This window comes from Heterodontus francisci, chromosome 35 (assembly GCF_036365525.1).
Source record: "Heterodontus francisci isolate sHetFra1 chromosome 35, sHetFra1.hap1, whole genome shotgun sequence".
NCBI lineage: Eukaryota > Metazoa > Chordata > Chondrichthyes > Heterodontiformes > Heterodontidae > Heterodontus > Heterodontus francisci.
The window spans coordinates 50,257,879-50,274,870 of NC_090405.1; the positions used below are offsets into that span (position 1 = coordinate 50,257,879).

A 16,992-nucleotide genomic window follows, 5' to 3' on the forward strand; every position below is an offset into this window, starting at 1 on the left:
TCTGGCAAAGGATATTGGGCCCCTGGTCTGTATAACAGCAGACAGTCCACATCCTGACTGAGCTATCCGACAGACTGTTTACAGGTAATCATTAAAAAGCAGTTCAACGTTCAGTTACCAACAAGATTAAAGGGTGATCTAATTGAGGTGATTATGATAATTTTAAGGATTTGGTAGGTTAGAGAGAGAGAAACTATTTTCTCTGGTCATAGGGGGAGGGGGAGTCCAGAACAAGGGGGCAGAAACTTAAAATTCAAACCAGGACGTTCAGGGGTGATGTCAGGAAGCGCTTCTTCAGACAAAGGGGAAATCTGGAACTCTCTCTCCCCCCAAAAAGCTGTTGAGGATGGAGGTCAATGGAAAATTTCAAAGCAGATTGATTTTTTTTGGGGAGGGTAAGGGAATTGAGGATTATGAACCAAAGTGGGATTCCGATCAACAATGATCTCGTTGAAAGCTGGCTTAGGTATGAGGGGCTGAATGGACGTCTCCTGTTCCTAATTTTATTCTCCCTTTTCCTTTGATGTTTTCCTCTGAAGACGTTAACTGTGGACACTGGACACCCACCCCTCCAACTGACAGCTCTTCAGCCTAGACGGTGGTAAGATATTCAACCATGAACGTCATCTCAATCCTGATGCCATGAGCTATCCAAATATCCAACAGGGATCTCAGATCAGGAATCCCGGCTGATCTATCCCCCTTTCCCAAAAACAATAGCTTGCATATATATAGCACCTTTAACATGGTAAAACATCCCAAGGTGCTTCACAAGAGCATAATCAAACAAAATTTCACACCGAGCCACGTAAGGAGATATTAGGACAGGTGATCAAAGAGCATCTTAAAGGAGGAGAGAGGTGGCGAGGTTTAGAGAGGGAATTACAGAGCTTAGGGCCCAGGCAGCTGAAGGCACAGTCGTCAATGGTGGAGCGATTAAAATCGGGGATGCACAAGAGGCCGGAATTGGAAGAATGCAGAGATCTCGGAGGATTGTGGGGTTGGATGAGGTTAGAGAGACAGGGAGGGGGATGACCGTGGAAGTATTCCCAGAGTGGGGGGGGCAAGGACACTTCTATCAGCTGTTTGAACCTTCAGTATCTGTGATCGAACAAGAGCCTTCCTGCTGTATGTGGCTCCAGGCCAAACGATGCAGTGCTGTTAATGAAATAAGGAGGTGTGTACACCTTTGTACATGGCTGCGGAGATGGGTCTGCTGATGCCCAGGGCCTCATGGTCAGGGAAGGTGCTGCAGAAGTCATGCAGGATCCTCAGTCCAATACCCAGGCGTTGGTATATCCGTCTGACAAACACTGTATCCAGTACAGGGAGCTGGTAACACTGGCTGGTGCAGTCAGTACACAAACTACCTAGATCAAAGCAAGCAGAGATAAACCAACTGTCAACAACGCTCAGGCCACTTCACAAGAGCCAATAAAATCCCCAGGACGTAGGGTTGGGACATGTCAGAACAGCAGCATCCTGCTGTACAATTCAGTGTTCATGCCCACCATCTATAGAGGCTCAGTATCCGGGTTTGAACTCAACATCCCACCTTTTGAGAGAGTTCACCAGAGACGTTTGTGATCAAAACAGGCACTGAGTCCAGTTACTGAAACACAAGTCTGTTCAAAACCAATTACTTCTGCATCTAACTAAATAAAGGTATTGGTTATTGGGTTATCTCATGATCCAGAGCTGTTAGTTATTGGGTTATCTCGTGATTTTGAGTTAGTTATTGGGTTACCATGTAATCTAGGAGTGTTATCCTGATTGGGTTGCAAGGTTAGGGAGCTGGGTTTAACAGGGTTTGTGGATCACACCGGTATGTGACGACAGAGTTGTCGATTTACCTTCCTGCTTCACGGTATAAAACCCAACAGCCTCTCTGTTCCTCCAGACGATTTTGGCGGACTGGTTCGCAGGATGAAGACGGAATGGAATGTTGCCAGGCAACCACTCCCTGCTCAAATAGACAACCCGATTTAGGAGATAAAGGACAATCTGCTCACCAACGGACAGCACCTGAAACCCATGCACACAGAAAGGGTTAACAGCTATTCATTTGTAGTGTCCGTCCATTCACACTGTACAAACTGGATCCAATCTCAGTGTCCGTCCATTCACACTGTACAAACCGGATCCAATCTCAGTGTCCGTCCATTCACACTGTACAAACCGGATCCAATCTCAGTGTCCGTCCACTCACACTGTACAAACTGGATCCAATCTCAGTGTCCGTCCACTCACACTGTACAAACTGGATCCAATCTCAGTGTCCGTCCATTCACACTGTACAAACTGGATCCAATCTCAGTGTCCGTCCATTCACACTGTACAAACCGGATCCAATCTCAGTGTCCGTCCATTCACACTGTACAAACTGGATCCAATCTGAGAACCCGTCCATTCACACTGTACAAACTGGATCCAATGTCAGTGTCCGTCCATTCACACTGTACAAACTGGATCCAATCTCAGTGTCCGTCCATTCACACTGTACAAACTGGATCCAATGTCAGTGTCCGTCCATTCACACTGTACAAACTGGATCCAATCTCAGTGTCCGTCCATTCACACTGTACAAACTGGATCCAATCTCAGTGTCCGTCCATTCACACTGTAAAAACTGGATCCAATGTCAGTGTCCGTCCATTCACATTGTACAAACTGGATCCAATCTCAGAGCCCGTCCATTCACACTGTACAAACTGGATCCAATCTCAGAGCCCGTCCATTCACACTGTACAAACTGGATCCAATCTCAGTGTCCGTCCATTCACACTGTACAAACTGGATCCAATCTCAGTGTCCGTCCATTCACACTGTACAAACTGGATCCAATCTCAGAGCCCGTCCATTCACACTGTACAAACTGGATCCAATCTCAGAGCCCGTCCATTCACACTGTACAAACTGGATCCAATCTCAGTGTCCGTCCATTCACACTGTACAAACTGGATCCAATCTCAGTGTCCGTCCATTCACACTGTACAAACTGGATCCAATCTCAGAGCCCGTCCATTCACACTGTACAAACTGGATCCAATCTCAGTGTCCGTCCATTCACACTGTACAAACTGGATCCAATCTCAGTGTCTGTCCATTCACACTGTACAAACTGGATCCAATCTCAGTGTCCATCCATTCACACTGTACAAACTGGATCCAATCTGAGAACCCGTCCGTTCACACTGTACAAACTGGATCCAATCTCAGTGTCCATCCATTCACACTGTACAAACTGGATCCAATCTGAGAACCCGTCCGTTCACACTGTACAAACTGGATCCAATCTCAGTGTCCGTCCATTCACACTGTACAAACTGGATCCAATCTCAGTGTCCGTCCATTCACACTGTACAAACTGGATCCAATCTCAGAGCCCGTCCATTCACACTGTAGAAACTGGATCCAATCTCAGTGTCCGTCCATTCACACTGTACAAACTGGATCCAATCTCAGTGTCTGTCCATTCACACTGTACAAACTGGATCCAATCTCAGTGTCCATCCATTCACACTGTACAAACTGGATCCAATCTGAGAACCCGTCCGTTCACACTGTACAAACTGGATCCAATGTCAGTGTCCGTCCATTCACACTGTACAAACTGGATCCAATCTCAGAGCCCGTCCATTCACACTGTACAAACTGGATCCAATCTCAGTGTCCGTCCATTCACACTGTACAAACTGGATCCAATCTGAGAACCCGTCCGTTCACACTGTACAAACTGGATCCAATGTCAGTGTCCGTCCATTCACACTGTACAAACTGGATCCAATGTCAGTGTCCGTCCATTCACACTGTACAAACTGGATCCAATCTCAGAGCCCGTCCATTCACACTGTACAAACTGGATCCAATCTCAGTGTCCGTCCATTCACACTGTACAAACTGGATCCAATCTGAGAACCCGTCCATTCACACTGTACAAACTGGATCCAATCTCAGTGTCCGTCCATTCACACTGTACAAACTGGATTCAATCTCAGAGCCCGTCCATTCACACTGTACAAACTGGATCCAATGTCAGTGTCCGTCCATTCACACTGTACAAACTGGATCCAATCTCAGTGTCCGTCCATTCACACTGTACAAACTGGATCCAATCTCAGAGCCCGTCCATTCACACTGTACAAACTGGATCCAATGTCAGTGTCCGTCCATTCACACTGTACAAACTGGATCCAATCTCAGTGTCCATCCATTCACACTGTACAAACTGGATCCAATCTCAGTGTCCGTCCATTCACACTGTACAAACTGGATCCAATGTCAGTGTCCGTCCATTCACACTGTACAAACTGGATCCAATCTCAGTGTCCGTCCATTCACACTGTACAAACTGGATCCAATCTCAGTGTCCGTCCATTCACACTGTACAAACTGGATCCAATCTCAGTGTCCGTCCATTCACACTGTACAAACTGGATCCAATCTCAGTGTCCGTCCATTCACACTGTACAAACTGGATCCAATGTCAGTGTCCGTCCATTCACACTGTACAAACTGGATCCAATGTCAGTGTCCGTCCATTCACACTGTACAAACTGGATCCAATGTCAGTGTCCGTCCATTCACACTGTACAAACTGGATCCAATGTCAGTGTCCGTCCATTCACACTGTACAAACTGGATCCAATGTCAATGTCCGTCCATTCACACTGTACAAACTGGATCCAATCTGAGAGCCTGTCCATTCACACTGTACAAACTGGATCCAATGTCAGTGTCCGTCCATTCACACTGTACAAACTGGATCCAATCTCAGTGTCCGTCCATTCACACTGTACAAACTGGATCCAATCTCAGAGCCCGTCCATTCACACTGTACAAACTGGATCCAATCTCAGAGCCCGTCCATTCACAGTGTACAAACTGGATCCAATCTGACAGCCCGTCCATTCACACTGTACAAACTGGATCCAATCTCAGAGCCCGTCCATTCACACTGTACAAACTGGATCCAATGTCAGTGTCCGTCCATTCACACTGTACAAACTGGATCCAATCTGACAGCCCGTCCATTCACACTGTACAAACTGGATCCAATCTCAGAGCCCGTCCATTCACACTGTACAAACTGGATCCAATCTCAGTGTCCGTCCATTCACACTGTACAAACTGGATCCAATCTCAGAGCCCGTCCATTCACACTGTACAAACTGGATCCAATCTCAGCGTCCGTCCATTCACACTGTACAAACTGGATCCAGTCTCAGCGTCCATCCATTCACACTGTACAAACTGGATCCAATCTCAGAGTCCGTCCATTCACACTGTACAAACTGGATCCAGTCTCAGCGTCCGTCCATTCACACTGTACAAACTGGATCCAATCTCAGTGTCCGTCCATTCACACTGTACAAACTGGATCCAATCTCAGTGTCCGTCCATTCACACTGTACAAACTGGATCCAATCTCAGTGTCCGTCCATTCACACTGTACAAACTGGATCCAATCTCAGTGTCCGTCCATTCACACTGTACAAACTGGATCCAATCTCAGTGTCCGTCCATTCACACTGTACAAACTGGATCCAATGTCAATGTCCGTCAATTCACACTGTACAAACTGGATCCAATGTCAGTGTCCGTCAATTCACACTGTACAAACTGGATCCAGTCTCAGCGTCCGTCCATTCACACTGTACAAACTGGATCCAATCTCAGTGTCCGTCCATTCACACTGTACAAACTGGATCCAATCTCAGTGTCCGTCCATTCACACTGTACAAACTGGATCCAATCTCAGTGTCCGTCCATTCACACTGTACAAACTGGATCCAATCTCAGTGTCCGTCCATTCACACTGTACAAACTGGATCCAATCTCAGTGTCCGTCCATTCACACTGTACAAACTGGATCCAATGTCAGTGTCCGTCAATTCACACTGTACAAACTGGATCCAATGTCAGTGTCCGTCAATTCACACTGTACAAACTGGATCCAGTCTCAGCGTCCGTCCATTCACACTGTACAAACTGGATCCAATCTCAGTGTCCGTCCATTCACACTGTACAAACTGGATCCAATCTCAGTGTCCGTCCATTCACACTGTACAAACTGGATCCAATCTCAGTGTCCGTCCATTCACACTGTACAAACTGGATCCAATCTCAGTGTCCGTCCATTCACACTGTACAAACTGGATCCAATCTCAGTGTCCGTCCATTCACACTGTACAAACTGGATCCAATCTCAGAGCCCGTCCATTCACACTGTACAAACTGGATCCAATCTCAGAGCCCGTCCATTCACAGTGTACAAACTGGATCCAATCTGACAGCCCGTCCATTCACACTGTACAAACTGGATCCAATCTCAGAGCCCGTCCATTCACACTGTACAAACTGGATCCAATCTCAGAGCCCGTCCATTCACACTGTACAAACTGGATCCAATCTCAGCGTCCGTCCATTCACACTGTACAAACTGGATCCAGTCTCAGCGTCCGTCCATTCACACTGTACAAACTGGATCCAATCTCAGTGTCCGTCCATTCACACTGTACAAACTGGATCCAATCTCAGTGTCCGTCCATTCACACTGTACAAACTGGATCCAATCTCAGTGTCCGTCCATTCACACTGTACAAACTGGATCCAATCTCAGTGTCCGTCCATTCACACTGTACAAACTGGATCCAATGTCAGTGTCCGTCAATTCACACTGTACAAACTGGATCCAATCTCAGTGTCCGTCCATTCACACTGTACAAACTGGATCCAGTCTCAGCGTCCGTCCATTCACACTGTACAAACTGGATCCAGTCTCAGCGTCCGTCCATTCACATTGTACAAACTGGATCCAATCTCAGTGTCCGTCCATTCACACTGTACAAACTGGATCCAATGTCAGTGTCCGTCCATTCACACTGTACAAACTGGATCCAATGTCAGTGTCCGTCCATTCACACTGTACAAACTGGATCCAATGTCAGTGTCCGTCCATTCACACTGTACAAACTGGATCCAATGTCAGTGTCCGTCAATTCACACTGTACAAACTGGATCCAATCTCAGTGTCCGTCCATTCACACTGTACAAACTGGATCCAATCTCAGTGTCCGTCCATTCACACTGTACAAACTGGATCCAATCTCAGTGTCCGTCCATTCACACTGTACAAACTGGATCCAGTCTCAGCGTCCGTCCATTCACACTGTACAAACTGGATCCAATCTCAGCGTCCGTCCATTCACACTGTACAAACTGGATCCAATCTCAGTGTCCGTCCATTCACACTGTACAAACTGGATCCAATGTCAGTGTCCGTCCATTCACACTGTACAAACTGGATCCAATGTCAGTGTCCGTCCATTCACACTGTACAAACTGGATCCAATGTCAGTGTCCGTCAATTCACACTGTACAAACTGGATCCAATCTCAGTGTCCGTCCATTCACACTGTACAAACTGGATCCAATCTCAGTGTCCGTCCATTCACACTGTACAAACTGGATCCAATGTCAGTGTCCGTCCACTCACACTGTACAAACTGGATCCAATCTCAGTGTCCGTCCACTCACACTGTACAAACTGGATCCAATCTCAGTGTCCGTCCACTCACACTGTACAAACTGGATCCAATCTCAGTGTCCGTCCACTCACACTGTACAAACTGGATCCAATCTCAGTGTCCGTCCACTCACACTGTACAAACTGGATCCAATCTCAGTGTCCGTCCATTCACACTGTACAAACTGGATCCAATCTCAGAGCCCGTCCATTCACACTGTACAAACTGGATCCAATCTCAGAGCCCGTCCATTCACACTGTACAAACTGGATCCAATCTCAGCGTCCGTCCATTCACACTGTACAAACTGGATCCAGTCTCAGCGTCCGTCCATTCACACTGTACAAACTGGATCCAATCTCAGAGTCCGTCCATTCACACTGTACAAACTGGATCCAGTCTCAGAGTCCGTCCATTCACACTGTACAAACTGGATCCAGTCTCAGCGTCCGTCCATTCACACTGTACAAACTGGATCCAATCTCAGAGTCCGTCCATTCACACTGTACAAACTGGATCCAATCTCAGTGTCCGTCCATTCACACTGTACAAACTGGATCCAATCTCAGTGTCCGTCCATTCACACTGTACAAACTGGATCCAATCTCAGTGTCCGTCCATTCACACTGTACAAACTGGATCCAATGTCAGTGTCCGTCAATTCACACTGTACAAACTGGATCCAATCTCAGTGTCCGTCCATTCACACTGTACAAACTGGATCCAGTCTCAGCGTCCGTCCATTCACACTGTACAAACTGGATCCAGTCTCAGCGTCCGTCCATTCACATTGTACAAACTGGATCCAGTCTCAGTGTCCGTCCATTCACACTGTACAAACTGGATCCAATGTCAGTGTCCGTCCATTCACACTGTACATACTGGATCCAATGTCAGTGTCCGTCCATTCACACTGTACAAACTGGATCCAATGTCAGTGTCCGTCCATTCACACTGTACAAACTGGATCCAATGTCAGTGTCCGTCCATTCACACTGTACAAACTGGATCCAATGTCAGTGTCCGTCAATTCACACTGTACAAACTGGATCCAATCTCAGCGTCCGTCCATTCACACTGTACAAACTGGATCCAGTCTCAGCGTCCGTCCATTCTCACTGTACAAACTGGATCCAATCTCAGCGTCCGTCCATTCACACTGTACAAACTGGATCCAATGTCAGTGTCCGTCCATTCACACTGTACAAACTGGATCCAATGTCAGTGTCCGTCAATTCACACTGTACAAACTGGATCCAATGTCAGTGTCCGTCAATTCACACTGTACAAACTGGATCCAATCTCAGTGTCCGTCCATTCACACTGTACAAACTGGATCCAATCTCAGTGTCCGTCCATTCACACTGTACAAACTGGATCCAATCTCAGTGTCCGTCCATTCACACTGTACAAACTGGATCCAATCTCAGAGCCCGTCCATTCACACTGTACAAACTGGATCCAATCTCAGTGTCCGTCCATTCACACTGTACAAACTGGATCCAATCTCAGTGTCCGTCCATTCACACTGTACAAACTGGATCCAATCTCAGTGTCCGTCCATTCACACTCTACAAACTGGATCCAATCTCAGAGTCCGTCCATTCACACTGTACAAACTGGATCCAATCTCAGTGTCCGTCCATTCACACTGTACAAACTGGATCCAATCTCAGTGTCCGTCCATTCACACTGTACAAACTGGATCCAATCTCAGAGCCCGTCCATTCACACTGTACAAACTGGATCCAATCTCAGTGTCCGTCCATTCACACTGTACAAACTGGATCCAATCTCAGAGCCCGTCCATTCACACTGTACAAACTGGATCCAGTCTCAGTGTCCGTCCACTCACACTGTACAAACTGGATCCAATCTCAGTGTCCGTCCATTCACACTGTACAAACTGGATCCAATCTCAGAGTCCGTCCACTCACACTGTACAAACTGGATCCAATGTCAGTGTCCGTCCATTCACACTGTACAAACTGATTCCAATCTCAGTGTCCGTCCATTCACACTGTACAAACTGGATCCAATCTCAGTGTCCGTCCATTCACACTGTACAAACTGGATCCAATCTCAGTGTCCGTCCATTCACACTGTACAAACTGGATCCAATCTCAGTGTCCGTCCATTCACACTGTACAAACTGGATCCAATCTCAGAGTCCGTCCACTCACACTGTACAAACTGGATCCAATGTCAGTGTCCGTCCATTCACACTGTACAAACTGATTCCAATCTCAGTGTCCGTCCATTCACACTGTACAAACTGGATCCAATCTCAGTGTCCGTCCATTCACACTGTACAAACTGGATCCAGTCTCAGTGTCCATCCATTCACACTGTACAAACTGGATCCAATCTCAGAGTCCGTCCATTCACACTGGACAAACTGGATCCAATGTCAGTGTCCGTCCATTCACACTGTACAAACTGGATCCAGTCTCAGTGTCCGTCCATTCACACTGTACAAACTGGATCCAATGTCAGTGTCCGTCCATTCACACTGTACAAACTGGATCCAATCTCAGTGTCCGTCCATTCACACTGTACAAACTGGATCCAATCTCAGTGTCCGTCCATTCACACTGTAGAAACTGGATCCAATCTCAGTGTCCGTCCATTCACACTGTACAAACTGGATCCAATCTCAGTGTCCGTCCATTCACACTGTACAAACTGGATCCAATCTCAGTGTCCGTCCATTCACACTGTACAAACTGGATCCAATGTCAGTGTCCGTCCATTCACACTGTACAAACTGGATCCAATCTCAGTGTCCGTCCATTCACACTGTACAAACTGGATCCAATCTCAGTGTCCGTCCATTCACACTGTACAAACTGGATCCAATCTCAGTGTCCGTCCATTCACACTGTACAAACTGGATCCAATCTCAGTGTCCGTCCATTCACACTGTACAAACTGGACTTCCTCAATTTCCTGCCCAGATGTTAACACCCGCCCTCCCTCCTTCCAGCTGCTGCTGAGTTTATGGTTCGGATGTGAGTGAGGTCAGGGACTTTCCGAGATCTCCTCAAAATCCCGCTATCACTGAGCTCTGCTTCTATGGGCTCTGAGCTCCTTCTGTTATCATATCCAAATGGTCACCCGTCATGTGTGTACTTATCCACTGAGTGTCAGGAGGCTACTTAACGATGGCGGGCATCACACTCTGCATACCCAACATCCAATATCCAATATCCAGCAAGAGTCCCAATAAAGAAGTGGGACACAGCCTCTCACCCACGGCCAGTGTTGCTATACCTGCCTGGTTGACCCAACAGCAGAGACCACAGGGACTGAACCCCGATTCCGTGATTCACTGACCGGGTTAGCTCTCTCAGCCATCAGCAGCTCCTGACAGTCTCACTGCTGTCTATAATAATATCCAGAGGGTGAGGTTCACCTGTAACAGCTCCTGCCGTGCATCATTGGATGTTCTCAACACATCATCCACTGACCACCATCTTCCACACAAGTAGAGAGCGACCACTGGAAGAACAGAGCAGGAAATGTGGAATAAATACTGAGGGAGAAAACCATCAGCCAGGTCCTGGGAACAGTGCAGAACGCTACGAGAGGCGACTGGGGCTCATCTGTCTCAACCCCGCCGCTTAGCCTTACAGGGGGAGAATGGAGAGAGTCCCCGTGACGTTCCATCTGCTGTAGTTCTCAAACCTCAGGCTGCTGGGTCCTGTTTGAGTTTCTCACTCACTGGCTCGGTTTGAATTTCACGAGTTGGGCCATTTGGAAAGGGTTGTTTTTCAGTGCTGACCCTTCATTGGTGGATAAATCCTAAACCAGAGCACGAGATGTAACATCAGTGGCTGGAGGAATGAGATTTAAAGGGGCAGAGATTTAGGTGGTTGGCGGTTTGTGAGGTGGCGTGAGATGATGCACTGCAGACAGGTCTAAGGAAAGTCACACATTCCTGACTTAACGGCACAGAGACAGTAACCCAAATACAAGGGTCAGGGTGCGAAGGTCAGAGGGGTCAGGGTGTGAAGGGCAAATTTAGGAGGGACCCCAGCAAGCATTTTATTCGCACAGCTGCAGGAAGGTTGAATAAGGACAGGACATTTGACACCATGAATAAAACAGCTGGATGGCAATATAGTAGAGCTAGTGTTCTGGACAGGTAGGTCAAAGGGCTTTCTTTGACCAGCAGCATGCTGTTTGTCTCGAGTCAGCTCATTTCTGCACAGCTCTCTTCCACCATCTGCTGGTAACACTAGTGCATTACCTGCGACTCTTAAAAACACTTCCTCATCTAGTTTAAAGGGCTGCTGAGGCCCATAGTGTTAGACACTGGCAGTGGGGCAGAGGGTGGGTTGATGGAGGGACGGTAGACTGAGGGAGGGCAGACTGAGGGAGGGCAGACTGAGGGAGGGCAGACTGAGGGAGGGCAGACTGAGGGAGGGCAGACTGAGGGAAGGGAGGAGATCCACAGTTTGAACCTCGGGAATGAATGACAGAGGGGAGGCCATGCAATGGATCTGCAGAATGAGGAAGGGGAAAGAGATAAGTTGAGGAAGATGTCGGCAGTTAGGATGAACAAGGGAGGAAAGTTGAGAGGAGCAATAACAGTAATATATTGATAGACAAGAAAGGTAGTGGCGGAGAGAGGAAAAAGAGGCTGAGAGAGAGAGAGGGCGAAGAGAGAGAACGTCAGAAATAGGAGCAGGAGTAGGCCATTCAGCCCTTCGAGCCCGTTCCGCCATTCAATGAGATCATGGCTGATCTTCTATTTCAACACCATTTTCCTGCACTATCCCCGTATCCTGCGATGTTTTTAATATGTAGAAATATATTGATCTCTGTCTGGAACATACTCAACGACTGAGTCTCCACAGCCCACTGGGGCAGGGAATTCCAAAGATTCATCACCCTCTGAATGAAGAAATTCCTCCTCATCTCAGTAAGAAATGGCCTGCCCCTTATTCTGAGACTGTGTCCCCTGGTTCTAGACTCCCCAGCCAGGGGAAACATCCTTCCTGAATCTACCCTGTTGAGCCCTGTAAGAATGTTGTATGTTTGAATGTGATCATCTCTCATTCTTATAAATTCCAGAGAATAAAGGTCCAGTCTATTTAATCTTGCCTCATAGGACAATCCCTCCATCCCAGGAATTAGTCTGAGGAACCTTCGTTGCACCCCCTCTATGACAAGTATATCTTTCCTTAGGTAAAGAGATCAGAATTGCGCACAATACTCCAGGTGCGGTCTCACCAAGGCTCTATATAATTGCAGTAAGACATCTTTACTCCTATACTCAAATCCTCTTGTAATAAAGGCCAACATACCATTTGCCTTCCTAATTGTTTGCTGTACCTGCATGTTAGCTGTCAGTGACTCATGAACAAGGACACTCAAATCTCTTCGAAGTTCAACACTTCCCATCCTCTCACCATTTAAGTATCCTGTATTTCTGTTTTTCTTACCAAAGTGGAAAACCTCACATTTCTCCACATTGTACTCCATTGTTAATTTATTTCCCACTTGCTTAGCCTGTCCAAATCGCCTTGAAGTGTCTTTGCATCCTCCTCACAACTCACACTTCCATCTAGTTTTGTGTCATCTGCAAACTTGGAAATATTACATTTAATCCCCACATCTAAATCATTGATATAGATTGTGAATAGCTGGGGCCCAAACACTGATCCTTGTAGTACCCCACTAGTCACAGCCTGCCAACCTGAAAATGACCCATTTATTCCTACTCTCTGTTTTTTGTCCGTTAACCAATTCTCAATCCATGCCAGTATATTCCCCCTAATCCCATGTGCTCTAATTTTGTTTATTAACCTCGTGTGGGACCTTATCAAAAGACTTCTGAAAATCTGAATATACCACATCCCTCTTATCTATTCTGCCAGTTACATCCAAAAAAACACCAACAGGTTTGTTGAACATGATTTCCCTTTCATAAAGCCATGTCGTCTCTGCCCAATCCTACCATTATTTTATGTGTCCTGTTATCAGTACCTTTATTATAGACGCTAGCATTTTCCCTACGACTGTTGTTAGACTAACAGTTCTGCACTTCCCCATTTTCTCTCTCCCTCCTTTCTAAAATAGTGGGGTTACAATTGCCACCTTACAATCTGCAGCAACCATTCCAGAGTCTATAGAATTTTGAAAGATGACTGCCAATGCATCTACTATCTCTACAACCACCTCTTTCAACATTCTGGGATCGAAATCATCAGGTCCAGGGGATTTATCTACTTTAAGCCCCATTAATTTTCTTGTACTTTCTCTTTTAACTAATATCTTGCAGTTTCTCGTTTACACGAGTCCCTAGATTCTCCACTGTTGCTGGGAGGTTTTTAGTATTTTCCGTGAAGAGAGACATGAAGTATTTGTTTAGTTTCTCTGCCATTTCCTTATTCTCCATTATAAATTCTCCAGATTCCGCTTGTAATGGACCCACATTTGTCTTTGCTAATCTTTTCCTTTTTACATACCTACAGAAGCTTTTCACAGTCCATTTTTATGTTTCTCGCTAGTTTACTCTCATTTTCCCTTTAGTTTCTTGGTCCTCCTTTACAGAATTCTAAAATGCTCCCCATCCTCAGGCTTACCATTTTTTGGCAACTTTATACGCCTTTTCCTTTGATCCAATACAATCCTTGATTTCTTTTGTTAGCCATGAGAGAGAGGGAAAGAGGTGGGGAGAGACAGAAGGGGGTGAGAGAGAGAGAGAGAGAGAGAGGGGGTGAGGAGAAAGGGAGAGGGAGGGAGCTGGAGAGAGATAAAGAAAGAGTTTGGGGTTGAGTGATGGGAGGAGGATTAGTTATAACATATAAGCTTTTGCTTGAACTTTGTTAGAAGCTGCTCCCTGGATTTCGGAGCAGGTTATAGTCCTGGACTGTCGTGGGTTTAAAGAGTTTAAAGAGTTGATATCTGTGGCTCTCTTGTGGCATCTAGTGGTTGCTATCAGGTATTGCACACACGAGAAAAAAAATCAAAGCCCTGACACTCTGAGCATCTGAATAATTTCATCCTGTGCAAGTCAGTATATCTTTCCTGAGGCGCATTACTCAGTTTTCCCTCGGAGATAAAGGCCAACATTCCATTCGCCTTAACCACTTTGTTCTTCTCCGCAGCCATTCTCTCACCATTAAAACATATTCTGATTCGCGCCTCTCAGAAGCAAAATGTATGATCTCACATTTGGCCTTTCTTGTGTTTATCCACCCACTTTCACGCATTTAGGGAACTGTGTATTTGACCCCCTGGGTCTCTCTGTTCATCAACACCCTCCCAGTAAGTGAAGACTACCATTCCTCGTGTTTTTCCCAGAATGTGTTATTTCGGAGCTATATTAGAGTAAATAAGGAGAAACTGTTTGCACAGGCAGGAGGGTTAGTAACCAGATGATGCAAATAATTAGCTGAAGAACCAGAAGGGGAGATGAGGAGAACTTTTTACACAGCGGGCGGTTTAATTGTGATCTGGAACGCGCTGCCTGAAAGGATAGCGGGACGCAGATTCAGTAGTAACTTTCAAAAGAGAATTGGATAAATACTTGAAAAGGAAACATTTGCAGGGCTCTGGGGAACGAGCAGGGGAGAGGGACTGATTAGAGAGCTCTTTCAAAGAGCTAGCATAGCCACGATGGGCCAAATGGCCTCACTCTATGCCATACCATTCTATAATTAAGTTGGCTTAAGAGCCAGGAAGGCAGTAGGACAAGATGTTACTAACCTGCCTGGTTATTCCGTGGGTCCAACAAACCCAAGATCCTGTGCTCACTGTCCTCCCCGTGTACTTGCAGAAAGGCCACAGAAGATGGTGTGACAGCAACCTGAAAAGATAGGCAAGCTGTAACCCCTGCTGTAGGGTGTCCACACTGGGCAATACACACTTACCTCATCCCTTCACTTCGAGACACTTCCTGCTTATCCTGGTCACACCAATGTCCGCTCCCTGTCACTCAGCCAAACCTCTGTCATCTGGGTTGAGAAGGTTCCTCCCACCTTCCCGGCCATGGCTCAGTGGGGAGCACTGTCAGCACGGAGTCGGAAAGTCAGGGGTTCAAATCCCACTCCAGCTGACGCTTCCAGTGCAGTACTGAGGGACTGTAGCACTGTCAGATGAACTGTTAAACTGAGGCACTGTCTGCCCTCCCAGGTGAATGTAAAAGATTCCAGGGTAATGTTGGAGAGTAGGGGGCATTCTCCCGGGTGTCCTGGCCAATACTTATCCCTCAGCCAGCACCACCAAAACTAATTAACTGCTCATTTATCTCATTGCTGTTTGTGGGATCTTGCTGTGCGCAAATTGGCTGCCATTACAACAGCGACTGCACTTCTAAAGTAGTTCACCAGCTGTAAAACGTTTTGGGACATCCTGACGAAATGAATGGCACCATAAAAATGTAAATCTTTCTTGGTTACAATAAATACTTTTAAAATTTGTGTCCATTGCGATTTAACCCCTTAACCACCGGAACAAATTGCCTGGATCAACTTCATCAAGTCCCTCGATACAAGCTGCAAAAAGTTGAAATTCAAAGCCCCTTCCATTGCTTAAATTCCTGCTTTGCCTCTTCACCTCTGTGGCCTCTTTTTCCACCTCTTAAAGCCAGCGTGATACTTTTTATCTTACAATATCATGCATGTGATTTAGAGGACAATGAAGCATCAATTCTACCCCTGGAGAGGTTCTCCAATTCTCCCATTTGTTCATATAAAGGCATCTTTTACATTTCCAATTGGAAGATGCAACTAAATCCCCAAAGTCTGCCTTTCCTCCTTGCCAATGCCTTCCCAACCTTTCCCGTAGGAGTCAGCTCCTGCTGGGGTACACACTCCAGGGCTGCGAATACCTCACCAAGTGCCGATTCTTCATCTTGTGAGGAATGCTGTCTGCACTGGGGTAGAAGACGATGGTTAGCAATAGAGCTACTGCACCCCAACAAGAGCCAGTGCCATGGGGGAGAATACAGGGAAGAACCTGGAAGAGAAGGTAAGACTTCAATAATAAAATACTTAGAACATCTGGAGCTCATAAAAGGCACAATGAAAATGCAAATCTGTGTTTCTGTATCTAACCCCCGTGCTGTCCCTGTCCTGGGAGTGTTTGATGGGACAGTGTAGAGGGAGTTTTACTCTGTATCTAACCCCGTTTTTTTTTCTTTTTTTCTGCTCATGCAGCATACAGCAAGCTTTACTCTGTACCGAACCCCCTTTGTTTGTTATCTTTTGTGTTGAGGGGGCCTTTATTCCTCAGGCCCCCTTTATATACATACTTATATTTTTAAAATAACTTTATTAAAAACAGAAATAAACTAAAACTCAAATTAAAATGCCATTCTCGGCGTCGACAATGCACTCCAGTCCCTGCGGTGCCCACCGGTCGCGGAAGGCCTCAAGCGTACCGGCGGACACCGCATTCTCCTTCTCCAGGGACACCCGGGCGCGAACGTAACCGTGGAAGAGGGGCAGGC

At 46.4% G+C, this 16,992-nt stretch overlaps 1 protein-coding gene across 5 annotated transcripts in view; it reads right to left on the minus strand.

The window, feature by feature from the left end:
* The window catches only part of fam169b (family with sequence similarity 169 member B), a 39,494-nt gene that overhangs the window by 5,010 nt on the left and 17,492 nt on the right, over positions 1-16,992 (minus strand). For 2 of the 5 annotated variants that reach the window (XM_068015161.1, XM_068015160.1), the window contains exons 3-6: positions 15,249-15,348; positions 10,945-11,030; positions 1,854-2,025; positions 1,188-1,370 (exon numbers count right to left, since the gene is read on the minus strand). In XM_068015161.1, coding sequence (XP_067871262.1) covers positions 1,188-1,370; positions 1,854-2,025; positions 10,945-11,030; positions 15,249-15,348 — 541 coding nt within the window. Of the gene's footprint in view, positions 1-1,187; positions 1,371-1,853; positions 2,026-10,944; positions 11,031-15,248; positions 15,349-16,371; positions 16,476-16,992 lie in introns of those variants that run through there. The other 3 variants (XM_068015164.1, XM_068015162.1, XM_068015163.1) reach the window with 3 other exon arrangements.